The sequence below is a fragment of the Sceloporus occidentalis genome, unplaced genomic scaffold, assembly GCF_023333645.1.
Source record: "Sceloporus occidentalis isolate IW3139 unplaced genomic scaffold, rSceOcc1.0.p SCAF_3, whole genome shotgun sequence".
Classification (NCBI taxonomy): domain Eukaryota; kingdom Metazoa; phylum Chordata; class Lepidosauria; order Squamata; family Phrynosomatidae; genus Sceloporus; species Sceloporus occidentalis.
In genome coordinates this window covers 120,554,322-120,580,722 of record NW_028316983.1, presented here as the reverse complement: position 1 = coordinate 120,580,722, position 26,401 = coordinate 120,554,322, and the positions used below count along the sequence as shown (strand labels likewise).

Sequence of the window (26,401 nt, the reverse complement as noted above, 5' to 3'; positions counted from 1 at the left end):
AAGTCTCTCCTCATAGGGCATGGTTTCCATACCCTTCACCATTTTGGTTGCCCTTCTCTGGATATGTTCCAGCTTCTCAATATCCTTTTTGAATTGTGGTGCCCAGGACTGGACACAGTATTCCAGGTGAAGCCTGACCAAAACAGAATACAGTGGCACTATTATTTCCTTGATCTAAACACTATACTTTTGTTGATGCAGCCTAGAATCACATTGACCTTTTTAGCTGCCACATCACACTGCTGACTTATGTTGAACTTATAGTCTACTAGGACTCCTAGATCCCTTTCACGCATAGTCTTGTTAAGCCAAGTGTCCCCCATCCTATATCTATACATTTTATTTTTTTGCCCTAAGTGCAATACCTTACAGAGTTATAGAGCATGAGACACTTAAGAGAGTCCCAGGTTTGAGTCTCACAATGAAAAATTGGTGGCTATCACCGTCACATAATTGGTGGCAGTGGTGGAATCAAAAAGATCCATTCGGCTGCCATCCAAGAAAGTAGCTGGGTGGTGAATCTCACCATGACACCCGTATTCAGTTTTGACTGCAGCCTTTTGTCCTGAGCAGATATTATGCATCAATAGCACTCTCATTCATCTAAGAGCAAGCCAGAGCTTTTCATGAATTCTGCAGTCCAATGCTTTGCAATAGTCACTTAAGCACATCAGATTTTCTAGAATTCCCTGGTGTGCTCCATTATCCATTGTATGTTTGCCATGTAGTCCCTAATGCTTTTTCCTTTCCTGAAAACAGTTTGCAACTCTGGGATTTCTCACTCCTTATATGGTAGGAGCCTTTGCTGCAGAATTTTGAGCATGAATTTGCTTGCGTGGGACATTAGCACAATGATCCTGTAATTGCTGCAGACTTTTGTGCCTCCTTTTCTGTCAATGGAAATGTATATTAATCACTTCCAACCTGTGTTTTGTTTTCCATATTTGTTGGCAGATTTTAGCTGTAAGTGAACTTGATTCACATTTGTTATATGGCTCTTCTATGTATTGCTTCCATATTTTTTTTTTAAATTTCATTGTGGTCATGAATTATTTGGTTTAAATTTCCCTTTGAGTACCTGGATCTTGTGGAAGAGGTGTCTTCTTCCTTTTTTGTTGTAATAATATAAGTAATAGAAGAATAATTTAGATAGATAGATAGATAGATATTCAACAGAAAAACTTGGGTCATAATAGAATTATTATGATTGTCTAAGTACTTACACTAGTTCTGTATTGTGTTTCATTGCAGACATCCAAGGAAGATCTTCTACAAGCTGATTTTGAAGGGGCTTTGAAGTTTTTCAGGGTACAGCTGCCCAAGAGGTACAGAGCTGAAGAGAATGCTAGAAGACTTATGGAACAAGCTTGCAATGTAAAGGTGAGCTTGATCGTGTATGCCTGTAAATAAGGAAAAATTATACCCAAGAAAGACAGTTGAATTCAAAGTTGGATCAAGAAAATTAAGGGATGCTTTATGTCTTTGTTCTCTCTCTTGCTCTCCCCGAATATCAAATCTTCCCCATATCCATTTCCCCAATCTGCTTAGAATAACAAAATTTGTTTTATTAAGAAAATAATCTTATACTTTCTATCCAGCCCATTGTTGATAACGCCTAAATAGAAGTTTCAGCTGTACTGTCAAGACATAGGGCCAAAAACAAACAAACAAAAAAACCACACTGCAAAACTACTTTAACTACTCTGGCTCAATGCTAGGGAATTCTGGGAACTGTAGTTTTGTGAGACATTTAGCCTTCTTTGTCAGAGAGCTCTGGTGCCACAAGAAGCTACAGTTCCCAAAATTCCCTAGCACTGAGCCAGGGCAGTTAATACGGTCTCAAACTGGATTCTTTCTGCAGTGTGTTTTGGCCCATAGTCAGGTTTCCTCTGGAAGTGGGAGTTTCATAGGAGAATAGTTGTTATCAAAGTCTGATTGTGCAATTTGTAGATCAGCATAAGGCTGGCACTCAATACAGTATGGTAGTTGGAGCAGGAGAGAACACTGATGTACGAGAGTACTGTATATACTCGACTATTCGTCGAGAAATTTATGCCCCAAAATTGACCCTAAAATCCTGGGTCGACTTATATGTGGATCAATACGCTAATACTGGTTAGAAAAGTCCTGAAACGAACACCCTCATGATGTCCCACTCTTCCCCTCTGGAGGCAGGACTTTTTGTGCGTGCGCGCATGTGTGTGAAAGAGTTTCCCAATCCGATTTGAAAGGCTTCTCTTCCCATCAAAGAAACACCTCTTATAGCTCCATTTCTTTCCCTTCCCAATCCAATTTGAAAGGCTTCTCTTCCCATCAAAGAAACACCTCTAATAGCTCCACTTCTTTTCCTTCCCAATCCGATTTGAAAAGCTTCTCTTCCCATCAAAGACACGCCCTTCTTAGCTCCACTTCTTTCCCTTCCCAGTCCGATTTGAAACCTTTCTCTTCCAATCAAAGAAGCACCCCTTTTAGCTCCACTTCTTTCCCTTCCCAGTCCGATTTGAAAGCCTTCTCTTCCCATAAAAGAAACACCCCTTTTAGCTCCACTTCTTCCCTTTCCAATCCGATTTGAAACCTTTCTCTTCCCATCAAAGAAACACCCACTTTAACTCCACTTCCTTTCCTTCCCAACCTGATGTTAAAATCTCTCCTCCAGCAGCAGGAAAGTAGTGTCAGGTGGTTGGAAGAGGTCCAGAGAAGGAGGAGGGACGGAAGTGGTGTTTCCCCCTTTCCATCCTTTGTTATAGCCCCCTAAGTTTTACCCTCGATTTATCTATGGGTCAAATCAAAATCCATGATTTTTAGCCTGAAACCTTCCATCGACTTATACATGAGGTCAACTTGTACACGAGTATATATGGTAGATTTGTTTTTCTTACTATCTCTCTAATGTTAATTGGAATGACTGTTTCTCCCATGATAATATAATGAGATTCACGATGAAAGTTGTTTGTGTATAGTAGTGGTTCCCAACCTGTGGGTCAGGACCCCTTTGGGAGTTGAATGACCCCGTTCATGGAGGTCGCCTAAGGCCATTGGAAAACACCTATTTAATTACAGTTAGGAAGTAGCAATGAAAATAATTTCATGGGTTTGGGTCACCACAACATGAGGAACTGTATTAAAGGGTCACGGCATTAGGAAGATTGGGAACCACTGATATATAGGGTAAGAAAAGTAGTTAAGTCTCCCAACTCTTCTAAAGAAAAACTATAAATAAGAACCACAAAGTAATAACCAAAATAACCATTGTGGTTTTATATGTAGTTACTTATTTATGATATCAGAGGGTTGGGTGTAGAGATTTCATGAACAGAGTTTCACAAATAGAGTCTGCCAGTCATATGGAGAAGTGGGACATATGTTTCCTGTTGTATCCTGTATTCCCCTAAAATATTGCCCAAAGGAACAAAATTGGAGGTGGCTGTAAAGGAAAGGAAAGAGAAGCCCTGGTGGCTCAGTGGTTAAATGCCTGTACTGCAACCACTCACTCAAAACCATAAGGTTGCAAGTTTGATACCAGCAAAAGGGCTCAAGCTTGACTCAGGCTTGCATCCTTCCAAGGTCGCTAAAATGAGTACCCAGTTTGTTGGGGAATTAGCTTACAGTGGTAAACTGCGTAGACACTGCTAGTTCAGTATGAAGCAGTATATAAAAAAATGAAAGTGGCGAGGCAGCAAAAAACAGTTGAAAATGCCTCTTTCCCCTCTTCCAAGAAAGGGAGCCTCAGTTCTCCTATAAATGGAATAATCTGTTCTGTTTGTGGAAGGGCTGCTCTGAATTTCACCAATGTAATTCTTCAGTTTAGCCTAGTGTAAATTCAGTAGCTAGTATAACTTAATTATGTCTATTTATCATATGTGATCAAACAATAAACTTTTCTTCCTCAATGGCAGTAGAAGAATGGTAGGCTGAGTCAGTCTTTGTCATTAAGTCCTGAATTCATAGTCTATGTGGTGCTTGCACATAGTGCTGTTCTATGTTACTGTGATGACATGAAGATCTGTGTTTCAAGAAATCAATAAATGTGAAAGTATGGTACAAGCTGAATACATGCAGGCATATGTTTTTCTTAATGCATATTAAAATAAACTATTTTTCCACAGTGACTTTAGGAATCTCCCTCTCTCTTGCTTCCGATTTATGGCGACCCTAAGGTGATCCTGTCATGGAGTTTCTTGGCATGATTTGTTCAAAGGGGTTTTAGCCTTTGCCTTTCTCTGAGATTGAGAGAATATGACTTGTCCTAGGTCACCCAGTGGGTTTCCATGGCTGAGTGGGAATTTGAACCCCTGTCTCCAGAATCCTAGTCCAATAGGCAACTCATAGAGCAATGGAGCAAACCACAGAAAAAGAGATTCCACCTAATCATTATGCCTGTAAATATCCTGTTGTTACTCTCATAAGCATCTTGTTACAAAAGAGGATATTAGCAACCAGCTAGTAGTTATTGTGCCCTGTTGAGTCCAGGGTTGGTTTCAATAGGTGTAAGATAATTAATTGATTAATATGAATAAACATAAACATAATAATAATAATAATAATAATAATAATAATAATAATAATAACAGCAGTAGATATCACCCCCTTCTGTAACCACATGTTAACTACCCCCTAGAGCCACCCAGATGTTAGCTATTTTTAAATCACCTAAGAACAAGAATCAGGAGAGCATGTTGATTGTCACATTGCTGCAAGACATTGTCCACATCATCAGGCCTAATCAACTGAAACTAATTTTCAACTGGGATGGTATTGGATGCTCACAGCAGCTCACATTGAAAATGCTCAGAGATGACGGACATGGGGAAAGAATTGACTCTGTTGGGTAGACTTGGGTAGAGCCAAAATGCCTGCACCTTTTGCATCACTCCATTCCTCTAACCAGAGAAAAAGGAGATTTACTTCAATTCTGGCTGAAATGGCTAATGGATTACTGTATTTGCCTTGGCCTACAGGGAAAGGTAGCTGGCTCTAGGGCTTCCTTTGCTGTGACCTGACATAACTCAAACCAAAGTATAAAATACCTTGACAGAAAAGGAGGGGGAAGTAGTGTGTGAATTTGGGAGGCTCTCTTTGTTCTTGCCTCAGAGACACAATGATAATAATAATAATAATAATAATAATAATAATAATAATATATTTCTATACCGCTGTTCCAAAGATCACAGCGGTGTACAACAAGGATAAAAACAGATAAAAACATCACAACCCCACACCCCAACAGTATTACAAGAATAACAATAAAAACAATTACAAACAACAACATCCATACTAGTGGCTGTGTAGAATGGAATACAGCAGAACATTGTGAAGGGGAAGAGCATGACAACAAGGCTCACGGGGGGAAAGCCTGGCGGAATAAATAAGTCTTCAGGTTCTTCTTGAAGACATCAAGGGAGGTGGAAGTACGGAGCTCATTGGGGAGGGAGTTCCAGAGCTGTGGGGCTGCAACAGAAAAGGCCCTCCGAGATGAAACATATCTAGCATCTGGAACTCTTAAAAGATGTCTCTCACCCGATCTGAGAGTGCGGGGCGGATTGTATGGGGAGAGGCGGTCCTCCAAGTACCCTGGGCCCAAGCCATTTAGGGCTTTATAGGTGATAACCAACACCTTGTATTCGGCCCAGAAGCGAATAGGCAGGAGTCCCTTTAACTCTTCTGTAAGGTGGAGATAGTGTCCTGATTGTGGAGATTACCCCTGTAGTCATAGGGCAGAACACTTGTAATGTGCTTAAATTACCACATCAGTTTTGCTTGCTAATTATATGTTTCTTTACTTGGCATAATGCTTCTACAAGATAATTAGTATTTTCCTAATTAACTTTTTAAAAACTTGATCCGTATGGCAGTGCAGTTTTAATACATTATGAAAAATGCAGAGTGCTGTGCAAATCCAAGCAATCCAATTTGGCAATTACTCTGCAATAATACTGATGACTTTAATAAGAACACTCTGAAGTAATTTGACTATGGATTGCTCTTTGTGGCCTGGATACAAGGGAAGGACATATGCAGGTAGTTAGTGTTTCCTTCAGAATTGTTTTCACTGTTGAAAAAAAGTTTAACGAGAACATAGTTGAGTTGCCACCATGTTTTTGACTTCTGTTGACTAAAATTAGCATTATCTGGAACACTGGCATTTTGCCATAAACAGCAACAGAGAGCATGGGGGACCTCAGAAGAGTCCATGCACTAGCTTAACTACATACTGCTGGCCACCTTAATGAAGAAGACATGTGGCACACAACATGAAATGGCCACTGTTTTCTCTAGGCACAGTATGACTTACAGGAATTTGGTCAGTGCCTGATAGAGAGGCTTTAGCTACTAGCTGAGTTTCTGTGTGACATTTGCAATCCAGTCCATTCCAAGTACAAACCTGGAGAGCACTTTGTGGAAGCTGGCCCTCCAAAAAATTCCAGCTAAATTGTGATGTGGAAGCTGGCCCTCCAAAAAGTTCCAGCTAAATTGTGACAAAATGCCTCCTGGGATGGTGGGAGTTGAAAGGAGATTACTGCCACTTGAAGGAGCAGTTCCTCCGAATGCTTGCAGAGTTACAGCTGGTCCATGGGCTGCCCACTGTTGGATATTGACTAAATTACATCTAGACCATGAATGCCATAAGAGTTAATACATTTAAGAATGAAAGAGAAATAATACATATTCTCTTCACATGCACATGACACATGATCAGTTTATGATGTCTGCTCAAAATTTGGGTGCTTTGGCTCATAGTTAAAACAGAAGAAAAGAAGGTACAAAATTACTAGTGCAACCACTATTGTAAAATGTTAATGGTAAGCAGTAGCAGTGTTTAATTCAAACTGAAGGAAGAGGTTGTCATAGTGATCTCATTAAATTCTCCAGAAAGTATATGGAAATTTTAAAAGGATATCTGCACACTTGGTCAGAAACAGAGATTTGGCCTTCCTGGAAGAGGTCACAAACTATTAACAGACCATTGCTGGAATCACGTTGAGTCCAGCAAGAGTTGGCTGGTTCATTCAAGTATTGAATATCATGTCAACACAAAGGTAAATGCCAATACAGTGGCTCCTAGATATCCACTGGATTTGGTTCCAGGACTTCTCATGGATTTCAAAATCCATGGATGTTCATCCCATTATAGGCTATGATGTAGTAAAATTGTGACCCTTATGGGTGACAAAATTAAAATGGAAAAATTAAGGTTTGCTTTTTGGATTTTTTTTTTTAAAAAAAACACTTTCAAGCCTTGGATGGTTGAATCTGTTGATGGAGAATCTGTTCATACAGAGTTGCTGTTGAGAAAAGTGGGAAAGGGTTTCTGGAACCCAACATCAAGTTATCTAGTGCCATAGTTAGAAATTCCTGCTTCACTTCCTTTCTGTGCAACTTAGTAGGAGAGTGGAGAGAACCAGAAGACATAATGATTCTTGCCTCCTGAACTGACTCATAGGAGGCATGAAGAAGGAGCTAGGCATGTGTGGATGATAGCTAAATACGGAAAAAGACATTGATGTTGTAGCTATTGTTTCTTGCTGAGGACAAAGGAGAAAACATCACTTGTGAATCTACAAAGGAAGTTATTTTAAGCTTTACTTTCAACATCAGTGGAAAATACCATATTTTATGACTCCTATGGTCTTGTTGCTGTCAAATTTGATTGACACGTGTGTGTGTGTGTGCGCGCGCGCGCATGCTCTTTTGAAACTTTTTTTGGTTTAAGTGGAATCTTGCATTCCTGCTTCAGTCTTAATATAAAAGGAGCAAATGTCATTATAAAGTATATGTGCTACTCAGCTGTAACTTCATCCCTTCCTGGCAGCCACAGCAGGGAACAGGGTATCATGGGAAATTCCATTCTTTACTGCCTCCTACAACAGGTGTCTTTTGTTCACTCACCTTGTGCACATATTATCACATGTCCATGCTGAGTCACAGTGTGAGAGAGAAAAACTGCCAGTGCAGGAAAAGCCACTTTCATTTCTAGCAAGTGTTTTGAATCAGGAAGTTGAAGCCTGTCTGAAGAAGCCTATCTAAAAAAGAAAATGCCTGTTGTGAAGCGCTTCCCTGCATTAGGAACATGCTTATGAAGACAGATTGCAAGTTTCAGAACAACTAAATTTTGTTCACTGGAAGTCGGGAGGAATCAATTGTTTGCTGCTTAGATTTGAGCTACATTTTCTACTGAGAATGAAAACAAGTAAGACTAACAGCCGCAGCCTCACAAAACCACATTACTGAAAGTTTTAGTTAGAATGAACAGAGTTTTTTGTTATTGTAGTTTGCAGCTTAAATATGATCAGTGGCTGTCTTAATCTCAAGGATTTCTCCTTCAGGCTTTGCATTTTGCCTCTCTTAAGCCTATTAAAATTCTATGCTGTTTCCTAGCAATAGCATGTAATTTCTACTCCTCTTTTATTAAAATGGAAATGGTTTTTCATCCTGAATGCTAAAGCTGTGTCCCAGCTTTTCTGTTTAACTGCAAACACCTGTTCCTCTTGAAATATACATGTAATGTTTAGAGTGCGATTCATGAGGGAAAACAGGATAAGGTAAGGATCAAAGTTGGTCACATTTTGAGTTTGAAAAACAAGCATGTGACAGTGTTCTAAGAGCTTGGACCAGGAAACAGCATCTCATTTTTGCTTCAACAAAAACATATTTTTCAGGAATTGGGGGTGCATTTCCATCATTTCCCCTGTCAGGGTACAGTTGCAATTGAAAATGCTAAATTTTTCAGATATTTGCATTTTTTGTTTTGCTCTGTTAGTGGACTGATATGACCAAACCACTTTGCAGTTAAAAACAATAGCAGCACTGGATGCAGCTGTAAGAATTTGGATTTTTGCTCTTTTGTTTCTTGTGAATGGAGATCATTTTGATAAGATTCCATCCTTCTGAAATGTGACTTTGCTCTTGGACTGCAGAGGAAGACTTATTTCCGGTAACCATACATGTGTGTGAGGTTGTATGGAAATAAATTTGAAGTCTGAATTTAAACAAATTTAAAAGACTGATATAAAAGACAAATTTCTGCAGTTATATGATCTGGTTCCCCATGGTGAAAGAATATTGTTCATTCTGCGGATTAAGCGATTATTTTGAGAAATCTGAACTCCTCCAATAAAAGGAATCCTTAACATGGCAAAGCACTGCATTTCAAAAACAGTTGTGGAAAACTCAAGAGAGAACTCCATTGTGAACAGAGGTTTTTAAATATTTTCCTTCTTCTTTTGAACTTTTTTTCCCTATTGGACAATGACTTTATGAGTGAAGAAGATCTTATTGGATGGCAGTTCCAGTATCTGAGCGCTGGAGCAGGTGTTTTAGCTAAACATTTCCTGCACAGATAAGAAAGGTCCCAGAGGAAAGGACCATACAGTAGCAGCTTTGATTGGCTCTGGTGTGTTTTTTCTTCCTCTTTTTTTCCCTTTTGGTGATACTCCACCCGCTCAGTCTCTTCAGGTGGGTGTGAACAACTGGCACAGAGCTGAGCTAATTCTTTGCTGTTGGATACTGAGTCTCTTGCTGGCCACCACTAACAAAGTGCACTGACAAAATGATGGAAGAAATATCCATTGTAGTAGCCTACGATTCTCATGTTTTTAGCCAGCTGCATGAAGAAGACTTTCTGTCCAGCATGGTAGCAGTCAGCAAACCCAAGTACTTGGTGAGTGTGTAGATTGTGAACTACCGTTATTTCCAATTGATCTTTAATAGCTATAATAATGTAAATCTTGTTCTTACTCTCTTCTTTAGCCCTTTTTTTAACTTGGTAAAGATCCCAAATGAGTACCGTTGTAAAACCTTTCATGCTCTTACATGGATTTTTCTTTGTCAAGCACCTGTGAGAATAACCATGTACTTTAATGATCTTGTACATCCTTGGTTTTGCTAAACTAATAGAGACTCTGATGATGCCTCAAGGCAGCTGTTCTTACATGAGATTGGCCTGGCCTGGCTTTGCTTAACTTGTATGACTAGTAAGCATAATTTGCACAAGAACATCTTCCCCTTAGTTTTATTTTACGTATGTTATATAAGACAGGGGAAAGAGAGACAAGGGAAAGAGAAAAGTGATTTCACTTAAACATATTTATGCTATGTTTGATTTGGAAATGGAGGCATTAAGCTTCTAGGAAAAGGTGGATTTCCAGCAGAGACAGGGATGTCAACATGCCATATAATTAACAAAGGTACATACAGAATGGCTGTTGTGCCATTTGAGCTGCTTTGATTCCTACTTTGGGAGAAAGGTGGGATATAAATCAAATAAATAAATACACCAAGGAGCTGCTTGGCTAATTAGTGGCTTTGCTCTTGGGGAGTTTAACCCTCAATTTAAGTGGAATAAGACAATGTAATCTGCTGTTGATATACTCTCTACTTGTTAAAGTTTATTACTGAATCTGTTACGGAGTTAATAGGTCTCTGTGTGGGATAGATTAGACCCATAGCTGCCTCAAAAAAAAAAAATCCCACTGACCATTAACTGTATACATATATTCATACATATGATATGAAATAATTTATGAAACAGTGTGGAGTGCCAGGGTATTTTAAGGTCTATGATGTGGTTTTCCCAGAACAATCTGTCATTCCATTAGCATCCAGCTAATTTTTGTGGATGTTGTGCCATGATATTTGTGCACTGTCAGGCGCAAAACTGATTTCTGAATTATTCATGTAGTAGAATGTCTAACACAAATGCTGGTGGTTGAGGGCTATTTTTGGCGCATGTCCTAAACTGTGTATAGTTTAGGTTATTTTACTGAAATGCAGGAAACACGACTTGATTATAGACAGATCTATATCTATATCTATCTGAAAATTATCAGTATCCATATTTAAATACAGATGGAAACATTTAACCTGTGTCTTTGGTGCTCTTGCTCTCATCCCCTCCTTCCCACTTCATTGTCTATTTTCTTACGGGAAGCTTCCCCCCCCCCCCCCACTACCTCTGCCTGCTGCTTGCTACCTATTTGCCTTCCATGTAAAATTTCCTCTCCATAGATATATTCTGATTCTTCTCTCCATCCACACACAGATGTGAATGGAGGAGGCAGAGGTGTCATTTAAGAGTACTTTTAGATACAAAGACCCAGTGAAGTTAGGAAAACACATTCTTCTCTGTGTGGAGTATGTTCATTCCTTTCTGTATGGAACCTCAAAGCTTCAGTAGCAGTGACAAGGCCTAAATGATGGTGACAAGGAAGCCAGCTGATACTGTGTTCGCTTCAGCTTGTTAAAGCAGGCGATTGAGCAGTGGCTGGAAGTAGCCCCCTTCTCACTCAGCAGGCACTTGCAAATTTATGCCAGTGTTTACTACATATTTGTTCAGAGGTTATAAAGTTATTTTTGAGAAGGAACTCATTCCCATTTCTCATTGTAGTGATCAACACTATTATTCCACATAGTGTTTAAAGGTAACTCAAGTTTCTTGTTACTTTCTGCTCCTTTAAAAAACAGCCGCCACCACCACAATTTAGGATCGAGAAAAGAATGGCATTAAACCTGAAAGATTCCTGTCAGAATGCCTCTAAAAATACCTTAGTATGGCTTTTAAAAATAACTTTGAAAAATAATTTGAAAATGTTAACTTGTTAACACCTGTAAAGGACCCTTTTTCTCAGTCATCGCCTTATTTCTGAGATGTGATTTCATTGCTTCCTAGTTATGTTACTGTTACTTATTTGATATTTCCCTACTGTATTTGTTCCAGTACAGTGCTACCTCGGGTTACGAAATTAATTCGTTCCGCGGCGCCATTCGTAACCCGATAAATTTCGCAACCCGAAAAGGCGCTGGAAAGCCGCTAGCCGCCCGCTAGCCGTGCTTTCAGATTTGAATTTCGCGCCGAAAAAAATTTCGTAACCCGAAAAAATCTTCGTAACCCGGAACAGTTTTTTCCTATCTAACTTTTTCGTACCCCGGAAATTTCGTAACGCGAGCAATTCGTATCCCGGGGTACCACTGTATATACAAATGTCTATTTAGTCTGGTTTATGCCAAATTATCACTCATAGTTGAAACCTCTGTTTTTGTCCTACCCCTTTGCCTTGTGTATGTTTCGGATAATAATTGCAGGAATGTCTTAGGAAGGTCTTGTTAATCTTCTTGTATTAGAACAGCACATTTTAGTTCACAAGAAGCCACACAAAAGTAGATCTACAAAGTAGGTATTCTTCAACATAGTTACCTGCATAATGGTAAACAGCTTTCCCAATTTCAGCCATATGCCATGTGCAGGGTGCGTTTTGCCTGCAAACAAAAATGTGTAGGGCAGTTTTGCCTGCAAACAAAAAATGTCTAGGACAGAAAAACATTTTTGCTGCTGGGGTACTTTTTTTTTTTTGGTTTAAACAATCCAATATAATTGGAGCAAAAAATGTCACATGCTGATTATCAGTGACTTAAGAACCAGTGAAACAAATGTGATGTCCTGGTTGCAAGCAGTTTTGCCCCATTTGGAGGAAGTTGAAATTTCATTCATTGGACATGCACTGGAATTACACTCATTTCAGGAAATATATAATGAGAAGTGCACATTTTGTTTTATTTTATCTTGCTTTAGTTTAGTTTTATTTCACTGTGTTTTCTGGCTCAGAGTGTTCGTGTGAAACACCCTTGATTCTGTACACACACAAACTGTTTTGGCTATGAGGCTATGACAGGCCTTCCCAGAGGAGCATCTCAGTTACCTCCCACTGGCTACCCTGTTTTGTCCATTTTAATAATCCTAACTGTGTTGTTTTATTGTTATTGTTTATTGCTGTGATTTATTGGTTATTGTGGGTGGGTGAATTTATGGGGCATTGTTTTTTATTTTAATGTTTTAATATTGTTGTAAGCCACCTCAATCTCATTGGAGAGGCGGTGTATAAATAAATTTATTATTATTATTATCATTATTATTATTATTATTATTATTATTATATTGTAGCTAGTGTATAACCAAACTGTAAATTATTAGGAGCACACGCAGATTTCTTTGAAAGATTTTCCTCCACAAATAACCTGGTGTCAGTGGGGAAGCAACTGAAAAGCCCACTTAAACCAGTGCATTTGGCACCGGAGCTCTTAGCGTTTCTTTTTTTAAGAGCCACAATAATCTGCATCTTTGATAGTGTGATCATGCTACTGAATCGGTTTGGATCACGGTGCATTGTTATCAGAAATGGAGACGCTTCCATTTTAAATTGATTCGGTGGCAAATGTGAACAGCAACAGGGTTAAAAAGCATAAAGAGATTTGATTGTGGTAAATGTAGTGGGAAAACTGAATTGCTTCTGAATTGGTGCGGAGGTGCAAATGTCTTCATTAAAAAAAAAGTGTAAATGGCTCAATTCTCTTGAGGTTAAGGGTCTAAATCCTCAGGAGCTGATACTGTTCACAATGGCCCTTTTTCTTTTGGGGTTCACTTTTTTGGAACTATTTAAAATAATGACTTCCTTTCCTTAGGATTTAAATGCAGCAGTCATTTACCTTTCCATTTAATAATAATAATAATAATAATAATAATAATTTGTTTTATTTATATACCGCTATTCCAAAGATCATAGCGGTGAACAGCAAGTAAGCTAATTAGCAAGTAAGCTAATTTGCCCCCAACAGTCTGGGGACTCATTTTAGCGACCTCAGAAGGATGCAAGCCTGAGTCAAGCTTGGGTCCTTTTGCTGGTCTTGAACTCTCAACCTTGTGGTTTCGAGTGAATGGCTGCAGTACAGGCATTTAACCACTGCACCACCATCATAATGCATCGTAAACCAAAGGTAACTGAAACAAATTCAGTTCATCAAACAGTTCTTCATTTAAAATAACTGTATACCAGAACAAAAGAAAACTAGACCAATTGAGCATTTTAGATCATTTATGGACTCACTGAAACACATTTAATACTAAAACATTATACTAATTCAATTTCCATCCTAAATAAACAAAGTAACAAATTAGTGAAATAAATATGAATACAGCAATAAAATAGAAAAAAATAATTGATTAGTTCACACCAGGGGAGGGGGGAATAAAGCTAAAAACACATTTTCCCCGAGTCCAGTCCATGTCCTTCATGGTGAGTCCCTGTTTGAGAAAAAAAATAATGAGAGGGCCAGGCTCTAATATACATAATACATAATTAGACATTAACAGTGCAGAATGATGTGAAGTCGAAGGCTTTCTTGTCCGGCATCCATAGTTTTTTGTGGGTTTTTCAGGCTATGTGGCCATGTTCTAGAAGAAACTCTTCTAGAACATGGCCACATAGCCTGAAAAACCCACAAAAAACTAGTGCAGATAGTCAGCCATTCCTTCGGTTCCGTGAACTCATGTGCTGGATGGTGACAGAAACATAGCAAAAATTAGAGTCCCATAAAATAAAGAGGAAGTATACTGGTGGGACCCCTGAGGTTTACGAAATGTACAAATAAAACCATAAAATCTAAATCTAATGCAACAGTACAGCCCATTAGAACAGAACAGCCAAGTGAGAAGTGAGCAGGCTCTGTATCCAAGTAATGCAGAACACCTGTTTGAAATCAAGAAAAAGACAGAGCTGACTGACTGATTGGAATCCTGAACAGGGGTACACCTATTAGATTATGAAAATACATTGCAACATGTTACAGATTCTGTACCTAGTCTGTAGAAGTAGTTCAAAGATATAGCCATGTTAGTCTGTAGAATAAGTATGTAGAGAGATCTTGTAGCACCTTTGAGACTAATTGAAATAAAGAAGTTGGCAGCATGAGCTTTTGTAGATTTCAGTCTGCATATAGTAATAGTTGTTGTTTGAATAACAAGCCACCATAAAGGTAGGGTACCTTAAAAAATTAATCAAATAGTTTTATTTTAGAATAATTGTGTACTAAAATAAGAGAGAAGTAAACTATTAAATTGCCATTATCTTAAATGGAGATAATGTCTGTTGTTAAATGTCTTCAAGTCGACCCCAGTTCATGGCAACCCTATAGATGAGAAATCTTCAAGCTCCTATGTCTTCCACTGCTCTGCTTAGGTCATGTAAATTCAGACCTGTGACCTCCCTAATTGAGTCTTTCATCTAGCATGCAGTCTTCCTTCCTTTCTGCTTCCCTCCACCTTTCCTAACATCATTGTATTTTCTAATGAGTCATGCCTTCTCATGATATGGCCAAAATATGGCAGCTTCAGTTTGACCATCTTGGCTTCCAGGGAGATTTCAGGCTTGATCTGTCTGAGGACCCATTTATTTTTGTTTTTGGCCATCCATGGTATCCATAGTGCTATTCTCTAGCACACTCCCTCAAATAAATCAAATTTCTTCTTATCTGCTTTGTTCATTGTCCAGTTCTCACATCTGTGCATGGTGATGGGGTACAATGGCCTGGATGATTCTAACTTTAGTCCAATTCCAGTTCTTCACTTGTTTTCTTTCTATAATGATCTCCATAAATTTTTAGACGATCTTGATAAGTTACCCATTAATCTCTAAATACCATTTTTCTTCTGTAAAGAGCTTCAAATGGCAAGACCCATAAAGGCATTTTGAGATTTAATCATGTTTTATATTTGTTCCATATTCTTAACAAAGTTTTCCTAACACAATGATTATTAAAATCTGAGATGTTATATGTGCTCTCTGAGCATGTTTGGCTGCATGCGTACACACTTGAACACATCAATTCCTCGGTTTGATTTTGTTGTTGCACTAGTATGACCACTAAACAGAACACAGATGTCAGTGCATTCCAAGGCCAGCAGGAGACAGGGTCACTAAGGAAGACAGAGAACTCACTCCTTCACCTTGCCATTGTTATGCTGACATTCAGTGTGATTAAAAAGAAGGAAGGACTAAAGATGTGAAGGCCTGTGGATGGGGAATTTTCCTCTCCTTGCCTTCCCAGATCCCAGGAACATGATTTCCCCTCCAGTTTATTTTCCTTTTTTGGTTTAGACCATCACATCTCTCTGAGGTGTTTATAAATAATTTATGAATATTTAAATATAAATAATATATAAATAATTTATAAATAATTTGTGAACCATGAAAATGGTGTCCAGTTAATTAATGGATCTGTACCTTATGCAACCACAGTTAAATATCCTGTAGTAAGCAAAGGTAGCTAGAACTATAGCTTTGTTTGTTGTGTGCCTTCAAGTCATTTCTGACTTATAGTGACCCTAAGGTAAAGCTATCGTGGGTTTTTCTTGGCAGATTTCTTCAGAAGGGTTTGCCATTGCCATCTTCTTGAGACATTAAGGTTACTTTAAAATTAAACATAATTGTTGCAAAGCAGTCTTTCAAATTACATTTAGGATATGGACACTACAGTATATAGTATAATGTTTATTAAAACCCATGTCACAACTCATCAGTAGTTTTAAATAGTGACCCAGTGTATTTGGTTACCTTGCAGTCACAGAGTGATGGACAATTGATGTGTTGACTGTGGTGGTAGAGAAGCAATTTTCTTCTGTCATCTTTTCATACTTCTCATAGTGCTGTTGAACATAGAAACTATATGGCCAGCTGAATGTTGTCTCTCACAATGTTTAGGCATAGGGACCCCTTTGGTCTCTTGCATTCCCAGAACGCGGGGGGGGGGGGGGGGCAGATTCTAGACTATATTTATGTATGAATTGATCTTAATATTGGACTTGCTCTTTGACAAGTCCTGTAGTGACATAGTGCTTTTGATTAAGTAACTGTTCTCGAAAAAGTTGTTTAGATTTTCATCTGTGTCTCGTCTAGCATATTAGTTCTCCAGATTAGATTTCTTGTTTCTTAATAGGGGAATGAATAGGTCTATTGTTTGCTATTGAAATTTCACTTTGGCTTTTCCCTCTCCTTTGAATAGAGTTCTTATTTATGTAGCTTTGAGCCTAATGCACTGTGACAACTGACAAGGTATCTCTCTAGAGATGTTAGTAGTATTGCTGTTTCATTGAGAACAGGAAAGAGACATCCAAAAACATGTAGCAGTTTTTATATGTGACTTTTGCGTCTGATCCAAAAATAGAATTGTGAATTGTGAAGGTGTATTGTTTCTCTTTTACCTATACAGCTGTCCCTTCCGATTTGTGGAGGATCCGTTTCGGAACTGACCCACCCCAAATGTGAAAATGTGCCAATATTGAAGTGCCATGCATTTTAATGGCCATACGTGCCTCAGGTGCACACACCATTTTGTTCCCTCCCTGCTCACCATCTGCGAAGAGCAAGGCTGCGGATCCCAAGGCCATGAAAAGGGAGGGACAACTGTATTAATTGGCGCATCCTGTGTAAAAAAACTGGTTGTTAAGTGGAACAAACTGATAAATTAATAACTTGGAACATGAGCTGGTCAGCTGTATGTGATCCTAACTGTTGTCATAACATCAGGTCCCAATTAACTGCATACAGAATGCAGGTTAAATAAAGTAAGTCTAAAATATTTTATTTGAGAGAAGGAAGGGAAATATATGTCACCATTTTATACGGATTTACTACAGATAACATTAGAATGAAAATATTTGTTTGCTTGTTTTAAAGAAAGCTGAAGAAAGCCGTGCAGTTTCCTGTCTCTTTAGTAGAACTAAACTACTAACACCAACATGAACATTCATACAAAATCCAACTCATATCTACATTTATGCATACCATTTAATATGAGCCTTTCACAATTATGTAATGTGATACTTAAAAGTGGAAGGCTTTTTAAAAAGCATTTTAATGTGTATATATTATTTTACTTGCTCTTTCCTCAATACCCAACTTCATGGTTTCTAACACTACTTGTATAGTCTGCATCTCATGTTGTCTTGATACTGATTTGCTGACTGGCTCATGCTTTCCCCCCTGTGCCACCTAATGTTATCTTGGTTCTGTTGATAGAAAAGCAATGGCAAAGCATCAGAGAATACAAGATAAGCCCTTGCAGAGAGGTATCCTAGCAACTTACCAGGCTGGATGTCTGCTGTATCCCAAGTGCAAAGATTGTATAGGGAACAGAAGGTACTCTGATGTGCCTTAACTCTGTTCTTCAAAACTGTTTTTGGCTGTGTAATGAGGGTTTGAAAATCCACAAATATAAAACGGAGAGAAAATATGTCCTAGATACACCACTGCTTTTCCTTAAAGCGGATTCAACTAATGAAACATTCTTTAACTTGAAGTGTTCTTCCAATAAATTTGAAAGATATGAAAAAAATCACATTTTCATGCCACTTTGGGTCTTATATTGGGAGAAAGGTGAGGTGTAAATTAATTAATAAGCATCTGTTGAAGAAAGGTTTCCACCTTTCATTTTATTATATGTTGTTAAATGCTTTTGAGTCAGTTGACTTTGACTTATCATGACCCCATGAATGAGACACTGCCAAGACCCCCGTCCTTAACTGCTCTGCCAAAATCCCACATTGAGTCTATCTATCTATGCAGTTTCTTTCTCTTCCTACTGCCCACCTTTCCTAGCATTATTGTTTTTTCTAGTGAGTCCTGCCTTTTCATGATGGGGCCAAAGTATTACAACTTTAGTTTAGTCATCTTGGCTTCCAGGAAAAGTTCCAGTCTGATCTGTTCTAGGACCCATTTTTTGTCTTTTTGGCCATCCATGGTATCCTCAGCATTCTTCTCCAGCACTACATCTAAAAAAAGTTGATTTTCTTTCTATCAGCTTTCTTCACTATCCAGTTCTCATATCCATACATGGTGATGGGAAATATAATGGTTCATCCTAACTTTAGTGTTCAACTTTCTGTCTTTTCCCTTTAGGATTTTTCTATTTCTTTCCTCATAGCTGCCCTTCCCAGTCCTAGTCTTCTTGTGATTTCTTGACTACAATCTCTGTTTTAATCAAAATTGATCCAATATATGGGAAGTCTTTAACTATTTCAATTTCCTCATCATGTATATTGATTTTATATAAACTCTCCATGGTTATTATTTTTGTTTTGTTAATGTTCAACAGTTAACTTGCCTTGGCACTTTCCTCTCAGGCTTTCTTTAGTAATTGTTTCAAGTGGTTTGATGTATTCTGCTAGCCGTATGATGTAATCTGCATATATTAGATTGTTGATATTCTTTCCTGTGATCTTCACCCCTCTTTCCTTTGATTATAAACATGCTCTGTGTATGTTTTCTCCATCCAAGTTGAACAAATAGGGTGTTGGAATGTAGCCTTATCTGACCCCTTTGTCTCTGAGAACCACTTTGTTTCTCTGTATTATGTTCCAAGAATAGCCTCTTGTCCTGAGTACAGGTTCTGCATCAAGACAATCTCTCTCTCTCTCTCTCTCTCTCTGGCATCAGGACAATCAAATGTGATGGTATAACCACCCATTTCTTTAAGAGCAAGCCATAATTTTTCATGATCTATGTAGCGAAATGTTTTTCTGTAGTCTATAAAGTGCATACTTATTTTTTTCTGGAATTCCCTGGTGCATTCCATTATCTATCATATGTTTGCAGTGTGATCCTTAGTGCCTCTTGCTTTCCTGAAACCAGCTTGTCCTATATGGTAGAAGCATTTACTGAAGAATTTTGAGCATGACTTTGCTTGCATGGGAAATTAATGCAAGTGGTCCTGTAATTACTGCAATCTATTGTGTCTCTCTTTCTTAGGGATGGAAATGTATATTGATCGTTTCCAATCTGTGGGTCATTGTTTTGTTTTCCATATTTGTTTTAGTACTAAAATTGATTCTGTCTCTGAATTGTAGCCATTCCATTGGTATGTCATCGTACTGGCGTGCTTGAGTTTGACTTTGTGTTATATTCTTTGACTGATCTTGCTTTATCTATCCTCACTATTAACGCCACCCCTTTTTGTCTTCCTTGTTCATTTCCTGAGTAGTATACTGTATAGTTATCTGACTCAAAATATTTCATTGCTGTGTGCTTGCTCACCCCTAGTATTGCTGTGCTTATATGTTCCATTTCCTTTTTTTGCTAATAACTGCAAATTCCACATTGTGCTTAGAAGAAATTATCATTTCTTTTGAAGCAATCATTTCAAGGCATTTGAAACAGGAAGCACAAGATCTGGACAGCATTCATAGAATCATACCATCATAGAGTTGGAAGAGACCGCACGGGCCATCCAGTCCAACCCCCTGCCATGCAGGAAATCCAAATCAAAGCATCCCCAGCAGATGGCCATCTAGTCTCTGCTTAAAGACCTCCAAGGAAGGAGACTCCACTACACTCCGAGGGAATGTGTTCCACTGTCGAACAGCCCTTACTGTCAGGAAGTTCCTCCTAATGTTGAGCTGGAATCTCTTTTCCTGTAACTTGCATCCATTGTTCCGGGTCCTGTTCTCTGGAGCAGCAGAAAACAAGCTTGTTCCCTCCTCAATATGACATCCTTTCAAATATTTAAACAGGGCTATCATATCACCTCTTAACCTTCTTTTCTCCAGGCTAAACATCCCCAGTTCCCTGAGTCGTTCCTCATAGGGCAAGGTTTCCAGACCTTTCACCATTTTAGTCGCCCTCCTCTGGACACGCTCCAGTTTCTCAATGTCCTTTTTGAATTGTGGTGCCCAGAACTGAACACAATATTCCAGGTGGGGCCTGACCAGAGTAGAATACAGTGGCACTATTATTTCTCTTGATCTTGATTCAAAATCCCTCTCTCCAAGAGAAATTGCTGGCATTAGTTTTAGACATTATATTTAGTACTACTACTATAATATATATATATTTTGTATCCCACCTCTATAGAAGTTAGCCTAATACAGACATATCTCAGTTAATGGAGTAGATGTATTGATGAGCATTATGTCATTAACAATAGATTTGGTACCAGAGGTACAAATAACATGGGAAGACTAATGATAGGTTCCTGCACCACAGAAAAGAAGGGCAATTCAACATGTTTCAGCACACTTTTTATCCAGAATGTACAAGATATATGTGTGAACCAAAACAATCAGGTCAGGTAAACCTTGCATAAGGAAACAAAAACATATTGAACCTTCTAGAGATTTCCTGAAGGCTTCTTCCAAAATGCAGCCACAGATAATTTTTTCGTTCACCAGCCTCCACTTTGCTTGTGATTTCCATTTTGATGGCCACATTTATAGATCTATGCTATTTTAAACAGGCTGGTGGTAGCTGGTGAGGCAGGCTTATCAGCTCTCTTCTTTTTTCTCTTTATTTTGTGTTTACTGTGCATGCATGCTCACTAAGGGATTATAGAAGCAGCTCCTGTTCACCTTGCCTGTTAAAGACAGACACATACAGCTGCATAAGGATCAACTAGAGTAGAATCCCATTCTTTGCCTCCTCAAGCTTTATTGCACTGTTTACTGCAGACATACTGTTGGAACATGGCACCAAAAATCTGTAGCCTCCTTCACTATTCCGCCAATTCCAGCACTGCTGAAAAATTTTCAGCTAAACAAAGAACAAGTGGGAAGCTAGGATGATGACAACAAAAAGACTGTTAAAAGAGGCTTCTTTGTCAGAGACTTTGTTAACTCATGTGTTCTGTATATGTTAACAGCAAATGGCTGCAGATAAGGCATTAGTCCCCTGCTGCCTGCCTCTAGAAAAGAAAGCAAGTAGTATAAGACAGACTCCTGGCCTGAGACCCTAACTGATTTTTGAGGGCCAGTTTGATGCCACGGGCAAGTTCCTGGTTAGTTTGATGTCACTGGATCATGGGCCTGCTAACTTCCTCATTCTGGGCAATTCGTTATTGAAGAAGCCATCTGTTTTTCCAGCTGCACACCAAACTATTGCTCTGTTCAGGTAGCTTATCTTTAGCCTGTCTCCCTATAAGTTTGCCCTTTTGCCTGCTTCTGTCCTGGGTAATTTTCAGCCTTGAGCATCAGATACTCTTGTGAAAGAAGCTAGAGGTCACTTTGCTGTAGGTCCTGTTCCAATTAATTTTCCGTCCTACATCCATGTTGCTTTCCTTGCTCATATATGAGTTGCATACATTGCAGAGACATCCCAGCAACTAAAGCATCCCTGATCCACTGAATTGCTGGAGTTCAGTAGAGAATGGTTTGAGCTGTTTGAGCTGTGTGTATTTATGAAACAATTGTTCCCCTTATTCTGAGTGTTCTTTTAATACTGCTTGTGCTGTATGTTTATCCCCCGTAGGTGCCAACAAAGAAGTTGAAGAAATATGAGCGAGAGTATCAAATGATGCGGGAGAATCAGCTGCAGCAGGAAGACCCTCTGGACAGATACAAGGTAATGAGCAGTGCAAGGTATTTACACACCTTCCATTGGTTCAATTCCAGGACCATCACAGGCTGAAAGCAGTGATGCTTACAGTATGAACTGTATGCCATAGTCCATTTTAAAAATGCTTATTTCAGGCACTTTACAGTTACTTTATGCACACATTTTTATTTTGCTTAAAATCATAGCAAGACAACTTCCTCAAGCAGCCATGTGTAATATTTTTATTCTTTCAGTTTATATGTTTGTAGGTAACTCTTCTGCTATTGAACTTTTCTGGGGAACTGCATGAGATACTGAGAGAGAGAGAGAGAGAGAGAGTGATTCTTCTACCACTGACACACAAAGGAGGATATGCCTTATGTTTTTGACAAAACTGTGTGATTCACTACCATAGGTACATTTTGGAAGGTGAATGCTTCCAAGGCTGACTGATTACTTTTCCTTCTCTGTTGTACAGATATTCTTGAAGATGTGTTAACATTTGTAGGATTGGTTGCACAGAGTGAAAGGCACAGATTCGGTAAAACAATGCCTTTAATCAGGCCAAATGGTTATTCAGTTACATTGGTTCCAAGTAAGGATAAAATGAAATTCTTCAGTCAGGTGAAGCTTTGTCTCATCTGATTATTATTTTTGTTGTGTGTTTTTTTTAAATTGAACTTCCATGCCTGAAACATTTCCGGTGTAGCATGGTGGCTAAGTGAGCAAAAACCTCTGCAGTTCAAATCTCACCTTAGCCACAAATTTACTAGTAAGTTTTAAACAAGTCATTGTTCTTTCAGATTCATTATTCCATCTCTGATATTTTTTTACTATCTTACCTTACAGGGCTGTTGTAAGGATTATGAGATGGTGTGTGTAGCACTTTGAATTGTTAAAATCTGCTCTATCGGCAGTACGTGTGAAAACTTGCATTGTGTGAAATGACTAACTGATCTAATAAAATATACTTTTTCTGTACTTGCTGTTAATGTTTAATATTTGAGGCCTCTAGATATCGGGGTTGGAAAAAAATCAGATGTGTTTTTCCCCCCATCATTCTGAATGGCTGCATCTGCACAGCAGAAATTATCATGTTTGGCACCGCTTTAATAGCCATGGCTCAGTGGTATGGAACGCAGAGAAATATAATTTGTTGTGGCACCAGAGTAGAACTATTAAAGTGATGTCAAACGAAATTATTTCTGTAGTGCGGATGCAGCCTAGAACAACACCAGTATAGGAGTAAATAAGAAGATTAAGTAGCAAAAGACAGTGCAGATGCCACTACATTAAATAATAGTTCTTTAAAAGGTGCTCTTTTAAAGCAAGTTATTTTGTTTGAACTTGTGTTAATTTAAATACAGTATAGCATTTCTTGCACTATAAAATGAAGTGATTAAAAGAAGCAACTGACCCTGTATACTGGTGTAACAATGAACAACTGCCAGTAAACTGTTAAAATTTTAAAAAAAAATTAAATTCAAACAGTCATTGTTGTTCCAACAAGAGGGTTGGAAAATAGTAATACTAGCCAGACTTTATTATTATTTTAAAAAAAGAATAATCAATTAAAAAAACCAGGAGTATTTCTTTTTTAAAAAATCATTTGGTTTAACTTTGCTAGATAATGTCCAAAATGCAACAAATATTATAATTTCTAGCAACCTTTCTAAATAATATCCAAAATGCAACAAATATATATTATTTCTTTAAAGAGATCAAACAAATCCTCAAAAATAAGTGAAATGCAATTATGAATTTTGGATGTTATTGGACTTTGCTATACGGCCCACATGGCTACCCCTGGATATGCTTACTGTTCTGCTATTGCATTGATTAGAAACATACTGAATTCCAGGTTGGGATAATTTTTTCATGGGGAGGGCAAAGAATTGTCTGTTTTTAATTAAAGTATTGATCAGAAATGCTGGTTCATTAATTATTTACTTTAGATTTGTAGAATTTTAATCTGTTTCTGAAATGGGCTGTATTTGGATATACTGATCCTTCCAAATTTGTCTTTTATTGTGCAGTCAGTTTGCCTAATTCACATAATTCAAAAGTGTGTGTGTGTGTTTGAAGACTGGTGCTTTCTGGAGCTCACAGTTCCCCAGCTTCAATGGTAAACTTCAGTGACTGTAGGTTTACACCAGAGATGTTCATTGTCAGAACTGTATGAGTATAAGAGAAGCTTAAATAAACTACACAAAATTTCAAATCATCTCTACATATCCCATCACATATTTCAGAATCCCAGTTCATATAAATCCCAACTAACGTCTGTAGTGGGCAAGATGTATATGGATCTCCAGACACTCGGACCCCAAAAATAACATCCTCCTTCCCAGTCCTAATGTAGTATGTATATATAGGGGAAAAGAAAGCAGAAGCATTAGTTACATGAAATACTATTTATTAAAATAGTTTAATTTGTTTATTTCTTTTTATTTATTTCATTTATATGTTGCCTTTCTCCACAGACAAAACATTTAAAATCTCAGTAAAATTCCAAACAACTAAAAACATCTACACAAGATATAAAATCACATAAAAATATACAAAAGTGAAAAACATAACTAAAAACCACCTGCTCCATAAAAACCACCCTCCTATGAATTATGTACCCAATGCCTGCCTGCATAAAAACATTTTTACTTGCAGTGAAAAGTAGGTAGGGAAGTAGGGGGCCAGTCTAGCCTCCCACAGAAGGGAGTTCCAGAGGGTGGGAGCAGCCACCAAGAAAGATCTCTCCCATTTCCTCACCAAGCAAGCCTGGGATGGTGGCAGGGCTGAGAGAAAGCCTTCCCCTGAATATCTTAGGGGCCTATTAGGTTTGTATAGGGAGATACGGTCTCTCAGTTCGTCTGGACCTAAGCTGTGTAGGGTTTTATAGGTCATGATCGGCATTTTTAATTGTGCCCGGAAATGAACCGGTAACCAGTGAAGCTGTTTTTCAACTTGTAATCCCCTTTTAGGGATTGTTTGTAGTGATATCTTGGACCTGCATTAGGGCCGTTCCAAAAGGTTTTTTTTTAATGATCCTGTGGTTTAAAGAGCAACATTTCTCCTCTGAATTAAAAAAATAAATAAAAATATTTCTTAATGTTATAGTGCAAAAATACAATTTCACTGATACTATAAGATTTTTTTTAAGAAAAGAAAAGAAGAGGCCCTTGTAACGAACAGCCTTTCTATTGTATCACCCAATTATGTGAAGGCCCCGTCTAGTCAACCTCCACCCTAACGCTGCCACCAAATTATGTAACGCATACCCAAACCACAATCCTTTTCTATGATGGCAGGCACCTGGGAGTTTGTTTCCCACCGCTGCCACCCGTGTTTTGTATTGTGAGTAGCGTGGTATTAACTCAAGTCCAGGCGTGTCCTTCTTGAATCAAACAAATAAACTTTATTTACAAGAAGGTTTAACAGTGTTGGTTTTAATATGATATCTTATGTAATTGTTACTTTCTATCTTGTTATAGTTACCGTTGCTTTTATAAATCTTTAGCTAAATCACCAGTTTCTTATAACTAAGAGTCACTCAATCTTTCTATTAAGTTCCCCTCTTAAAATTAGACCTAACAGTCCCCAAAGCTAACACTATTCCGTAGGATATCACACTCCAGCCACTCTCTTTTCTAGAGTCCTGGAAGTATAATGGTAGGGAGCCCTTTCCCACTCAGACTCTGCCCCTAACCGTCCTTCTCTATCCCTGGAACCCCTCACTCTCAGGATTCCAAGCCCTAACTGACTATTCCCTCAGGAAGTCGTGGAACCCAGTCCTCTTTTGGACTCAACTGTTCCCTCAACTGTCAAATCCCAACTGTCTCTCTTCTCTAACAGCTCAAAATTTTCAAAAGTCCCAGCCCATAATCTATAGGCTGGTCTTCAGCTGCCCTCTGATTGGTCAGCTGGGTGTTCTTTGCAGCACAGGCCTCTCTTTAGGCTTCCCCTGGTGCAGCTAAAATAATAATAATAATAATAATAATAATAATAATAATAATAACAACAACAACAACAGGATTTATTTATATGCCACCCAATCACTGGGAATGTGGGCGGTTTACAACAGAGGGGATAATAGATGGTTCCCTGCCCTCAGGCTTACAATCTAAAAGACAGGACACAAAAGGAGAAGGGAATGGTGAGGGGGGGAGGGGATCAGGTCCAGCATTCTTCTCTCCCTCTGAGGCCTGGACCAAGGCAGATGGACTGGAGGGAGGGCTCTTCTTCTTCAGGCTAGCCCTGATGGAGCTGGGCCTGCCTGG

General features: G+C 38.5%; 1 protein-coding gene across 1 annotated transcript in view; it reads left to right on the top strand.

Moving 5' to 3' along the window:
- RABGAP1L (RAB GTPase activating protein 1 like) overlaps positions 1-26,401 on the top strand; it is a 172,955-nt gene that overhangs the window by 120,895 nt on the left and 25,659 nt on the right. The window contains exons 19-20 of the mRNA XM_089515979.1: positions 1,252-1,380; positions 22,062-22,154. Coding sequence (XP_089372105.1) covers positions 1,252-1,380; positions 22,062-22,154 — 222 coding nt within the window. The remainder of the gene's footprint in view (positions 1-1,251; positions 1,381-22,061; positions 22,155-26,401) is intronic.